This window comes from Limanda limanda, chromosome 12 (assembly GCF_963576545.1).
Source record: "Limanda limanda chromosome 12, fLimLim1.1, whole genome shotgun sequence".
In the NCBI taxonomy this organism is placed as follows: Eukaryota; Metazoa; Chordata; class Actinopteri; order Pleuronectiformes; family Pleuronectidae; genus Limanda; species Limanda limanda.
Genome location: NC_083647.1, coordinates 540807 through 546806, shown reverse-complemented (window position 1 = coordinate 546806; position 6000 = coordinate 540807). Strand labels below are relative to the sequence as shown.

Genomic DNA, 6000 nt, shown 5'->3' with positions numbered 1-6000 from the left:
CCCAATTTACATTTTTAATTTGCTGCTTTCTAAGGGTGTTAGATAAAAGATTGTGTTATTTTAAATAATTTATCCTTTATCCAGAAAAGACGCTGAAAGGAAAATGTTGGTGTGACTTTTTACCCATGACAGCTTGGAAAATGTATGCTGAAAATATATACGTGATCTTACACACACAGACACACAAACATATATATATATATATATATATATGAAAAGTTTTTAAATACAAAGCCAGCGGGAGAGGCAGAGCAGCTGTGGACGGCAGCGTAAAGAATAGTGAATGCACTAGAGTCAAGTTTGGAAATCAGATCCCTTTCTCTATGTCTTTTCCTACTGCCTGCATGTGTCTCGGAGAGACAGAGAAAGAGAGTGTGAGAGGGAATACTTTTATTTTTATCACTCCGTTTTGTCCTCTCTCCCTCCTGACACATCAATTGATTTGGCAGCCGGCGCCTTCAGTTTCCGTCTTTAACGACGAGGCAGCAGCGAGCGGAGAGGGAACGAACAAGTTCAGAAATTCATTAAGATGAAAAACAGCTGCCACTGTAGTATTTCTTGTGAAGAGGAAGTGCTGTGTGTGTGTTTCTTTCTCTGTGTGTTTGTCAAAAAATCCTATGGGTAGCAAGCCAGTTGCTTCCACATTCTTACTGAGCATCGTTCATTGGCTCTGTGCCACAAATTAACCAGTCCCACAAGTAGTCACCAGCCGGACACACACACTACTACTTATTTTCCCTTCTATAGTTGTTGCTTTGACAGACAAAAAAAATACTCTAGCCGGAGGTTTTATTGTCTAAAGGGGTGATCCAGTAGATGAATCAAACAAAAATTAAAGGATAACAAAAAAAGGAATTAAGGAGATTTAAGGAAAATAAAGGATATTGGATTTTAAGAAATTAAATTGAAAATTTAGGCAAACACAAATGAGATGAAATTGTTTCTTTATTTCTGATAGACATCTGACTGTGTGTGTGTGTGTGCCTGTGTGTGTGTGTCCTGATTATTGGGGAAATTCAGCAACCTCTACCAATTACACACAAGCCTCTTGTATACATAAACAGTGCAATTTACGTCTGCTTGATCTGTCTAATTCTTTCAACAGGAGCACATTATGGTCGCCGTCCTTTTGTTTCCTCCCTTGCTTCGCTCTCTGCAGCATGAGAGCCGAGCGGGGAAAGCCTTCCAAGTTCTTTTGTACCACCCGTGTTCCTTTGAACAATAAATCATATTTAGCTACAACAGAGGAAACAGGGCACAGCTCGGAAATATGAAGGCGGCAATTCAGCGAGCCAGCCAAGATGAGTAGGAGAGGCAGTAAGAATGCCAGTGTGTCACTGACATGTGGTTGTGGAGGGCATGACACACTTCCAACACCTAAAGCAGAGAGGAAATTTAGGGGGAAATAAATAGTATATAGTATGAATAGTCTCAGGAATCAGGCCTGGCAACATTAGCATTGATTCAAATGGTGGTAAATCCTGATTGATGCTTAGGTGTATGCATTATAACATTTTTCCAACATAGCCCCGCCCACAGTAAGCCAATTAAAACAATATGGACAAAAAGATGAAAAACGTTTCTCACATCAGATACTCAGTGCAAATGATTGCGTGTTCACGTCAGACACATCATCACTGTTAACAGTGAAATTAACTGTGTTATTCTGAAGACACACATAAAGATCTCAACAGAGAAGGCTGTTTATAGGTTGCCGATGCACAAAATAAGCACTTTGAGTGATCATCAAGACTAGAAAAGCGCTATATAAATACAGACCCTTTACCATTACCATTTTCAAATGCACGTCAAGTTGATTGGTTGAAAATAGGGATGCTAAAAAAAAATATGGCTAACTAAAGTGTTCTCTAGCAGAGAATTTGTGCCACAAATTAACCAGTCATCCTCCTGTCAGAGATGGAGCCAGCTTTTTTTTTAATAAAAAGCCAAAATCATCTAGATATATTGTAGCTAAACCCCTGTCACAATAATCCCAGTTACAGAATTTCATTATCTATAAATCTATATATATTTTTTTTTAAATTACAAAATATTCTTTCTCTGTTTTGCCAATAAAATGTTACAACAAATCAGTGTTTTCCACCATGTGCACAAATCTGCCACCTCCAGTGATTCATGCAGTCAAATTAGATGTATGTAGAGCAGTGGCTCTGGCAAATGAACACATCAACTGATGACCAGCTGTTTCTAATTATTATACACTGGTTAATTAGGACGCCATGTCACCAACAACGGCGGCGGTAAACTGTGTGAAATTTATAATTCAGGCTTTGGTGTCCAATAAGCCTACCTGTTCAAACCACTTCAGTGTGGCATGGATGGAGAGGCCGTGCGGAAAGAGACCATGAGTGTGGATGATGCACTCTTGTTGCCAAATCTCTGTGTGTGTGTCTGTGTCTGTGTGTGCGTGTGCACGTGCGTGTGTGCGTGCGTGCGTGCGTGCGTGTTCACACCTTTCACTCACACCTCCTGCTTATACCCCTCTCCCCCTCTCTCTCTCAGCAGGGTGAATGTGTAGGTGGCAGTGTGACATGTCTGGATCTCAAAGGTAAGCTGAACGCCTCACTCCATCATAAATATGCTTGAGGACTTTATGTGACATTCATGAAACACTGAATTCTTTTGTTATGTTTCTCGTCTATTGGAAGTGTAAATAGACGGACCAAAATATCTTAATAATGCATTCATTATTCATTAGCCATTACCTTACTCTGCTTGATACCACTTTAGTAACCCCAAAATAAATACATTAAAAACCACAGGTAATCTTTGTTCAAATCCAAGTCATGAATATTCTTGATAGATTTACTTTGATCATACACTAAACTAAACCTTAATCTTGTATGGATTGTAAACTTAAACCCAAACTGTTCTCGCATGTAACTAAACACAGCGCTCGTTCAAATACTAACCCTAAACCCAAATTGTAAGCTAAATAGGATTGACTTGACATTGAATTTGATTGTTTAAATCCTATATCTTAATCCTACTCCTAAATTGATAATTGATAATAGTTCAAATCTGACTTAAACTCCAAGTCAAAAATCCGAACAATTTAAATCCACTAATCCTAAACTAATATCAATTATAGCACTCACATTTAGATAAACCAAACCTGATTCAAATATTATCCATTTAAACACACAACATTAGAAGTGCTTACACTGTGTCTCTTTGTAAATTTTTCTCATACCTCTAGTTAAGTATGTTACATACAATACATATTTTTGATACTCTGTAAATATCATCAGAAATTCTCTTCCTGTAAAATTTTTTAGTATTTTGATGACTCATCCTACGGACAGTTTCTGCTTATATGATTTCAGTGATGAGTTAACCAGCCCATCATGTAAAATATGATTTCACTATAGCTTGTGGATAGAAATATTTAATTGGATATACCTTGAAAACAAAGAACGTGGTTGAGCTTTATTTTGGACCCTTATTCATCATTCCTGACCCTGATAACATATCACATATCAGCATATCACAACTAATCCATTAAAATCTTAATCCACACACAAATCTTAATCATTAACCAAATATAATGGGAGCTCTTCAATTAAATTTCAATGAACCCAGTTCAAATGTAAATCTTAGACCAAAATTTAGTTTCAAACTGCACATTAAACTTAATGTAATCCTAGCTCAAATTCAAATCCTAATCCTGAACTAAAAATTATAATTCTGACTCCTGACTCTAATCTAAACTGACATTTTTTGGCCTCAAAATCAAACTGAATTAAAAATCGAAATGCAGTTCAAATCTGTACGGTATAGTTTGGAGAAATATGTTATAGCCCAATATCACAACTCAAAGATTTGTCTCAGGTGGCTTAACAATGTGAGCAGCATATGACACCTGTATATGACATAAAACTGTATTTGAATTGTATAACCTTTTATAAACTATTGATCTTAAATTAATGTACAATCTAATATGAAAATGAGAGAATAAATTTAATACTTGTCTGCCACAGTCCTGACATAACTGAACATCATAAGGAGAAGATTTCTCAAGACTGTTGAACAAGTTCCTTTTTGACTGTGAAGTTGTTTTCTTACTTGATAAATTAAGTGGATGAAATTTTATTTGAAAACTGATACTGAATTTTGACTATACACATTCTTGGTCTTCACTAAACTTGAAAAGTAAAGTTTTTCTTTCACTAAGACGAGGGCAAAATGTCCAGAAACCTTACTGAAAATGAAAAGGGTCAGTTTGTCCAATTATAATTTAAACTAACAACAACTAACTCTTTTTAATTGCAAATCACCACACACATGTTAACTTTTACCAGGCTCTTTCAATAATGCTATTTTTTTTGTTTTGTTTCAAAAGTCCCTTTATGTATTTTTTTCATTCACCAGTTGAACCAACTCAGATCAGCTTTTCAGACTCTTTGAGTCACCACCTTAGGGTTCATTAATTAAGTCCTCTAGGTGAGGCTCTACCTTTGTTACTTTGGTTAAACTGCTTTCTAGAAGGCCCTGGAGAACAATGATCAGGTCCAAGGATGGTCGATGGTCCAGTACATTGAAGAGAAAACAGAGGAGAGAGGGAGAAAGAGACAGTGGTTGTGTTTCCATTCAGTTGTTAAAATTCAGGCATTATCAGTTTGTGGAGGTGAGGGGGCTGGGAGAGCACCTTCACCTGTACAGAAGATCAGTCAGCGGCGGTGAGAGCTGTTACCTGATTGATCCTCAGGGTTATAAGGAAGCGGCTGAGCTGCCTCAGCCAGAGACACACACTGCGGTTACATGTGTCCGATTGAAACCCGATTTCTGGCGTTGTCGGGTTTCAATCGAAGATCCATTTCATAATTCAAGATGGCGCCGTACTAACAGCAGCCTGTTGTAGCAGCTCCTGGTTCTACCGTCGGTTTATTGTGTTTTTATTAGGTTTGCTGTTTGTTTTTTATATTTATTTTTGCACTGCTCTAAGCATCGTCGTACCGCACAAGGACGAGGTGCTTTTACTACTGATTTTTACACTTTTTACAACTTTTAACTGCACTTCGGTCTCTTCGGATCACTGGGAGCATGCCGGCTACACACGCCGGCTTTGTTTACACCCGCGACCAGCTGATGGCCCTAGGGCACACAGCCCTCTTGGCCGGAGAGAGACCCATCATCCCGGAGGAGTTAAAGAGGAGATGGAGAGGCTGCAGAGCGGGGATTAAACTGAGGATGGAGAAGAGAAAGTTTAAGCCCTTCATCCCTGCAGTCATCACTGGAAACGTGAGATCCCTGGCGAATAAAGTGGACGAGCTGGAAGCGCTCATCCGGACGCAGCGGGACTCAGGGAGTCCAGTGTTGTGTGTCTCACGGAAACGTGGCTGCACGAACAGATACCGGACTCCAACGTCACCATCCCCGGCTTCCAGACGATCCGAGCCGACAGAGACACCACCGCGAGCGGCAAGAAGAAAGGAGGGGGTCTCGCCGTGCTCGTAAACAACCGGTGGTGTCACCCCGGGCACGTCACGGTTAAACAGCGTGTCTGCAGCCCGGACATCGAGCTCGTCGCCGTCGGACTTCGTCCGTATTATTTGCCGAGGGAGTTTACCAGTGTTTTCGCCATCACTGTTTACATTCCTCCATCCGGGAACGCGGAAGCAGCGTGTGACGTCATCCACACTGTGACTGCAGGTTTACAAACACAACACTCCGGGGCCTTCATCTTCATCACAGGTGACTTCAATCATGCCTCCCTCTCATCCACACTCCCTACCTTCTTCCAGTTTGTGAAATGTGCAACACGTGAAAATAAGACTTTGGACCTGCTGTATGCAAATGTGAAGGATGCATACAGCTGCACTGCCCTGCCACCACTGGGCAGGTCAGACCACAACCTAGTCCTGCTCTCACCATCATACAAGCCTGTGGTTCAGCAGCACCCAGTCACAGTGAGGACTGTGAGGAAATGGTCTCCTGAGGCCATGGAAACACTGCGTGGAGCCCTGGAGGCCACAGACT

The 6000-nt window shown here is 40.3% G+C and overlaps 1 protein-coding gene across 1 annotated transcript in view; it reads left to right on the top strand.

Moving 5' to 3' along the window:
- The window catches only part of si:dkey-288a3.2 (protein phosphatase 1 regulatory subunit 37), an 89261-nt gene that overhangs the window by 13623 nt on the left and 69638 nt on the right, over positions 1 to 6000 (top strand). The window contains exon 4 of the mRNA XM_061082897.1: positions 2524 to 2569. Within this exon, the coding sequence (XP_060938880.1) occupies positions 2524 to 2569 (46 nt within the window). The remainder of the gene's footprint in view (positions 1 to 2523; positions 2570 to 6000) is intronic.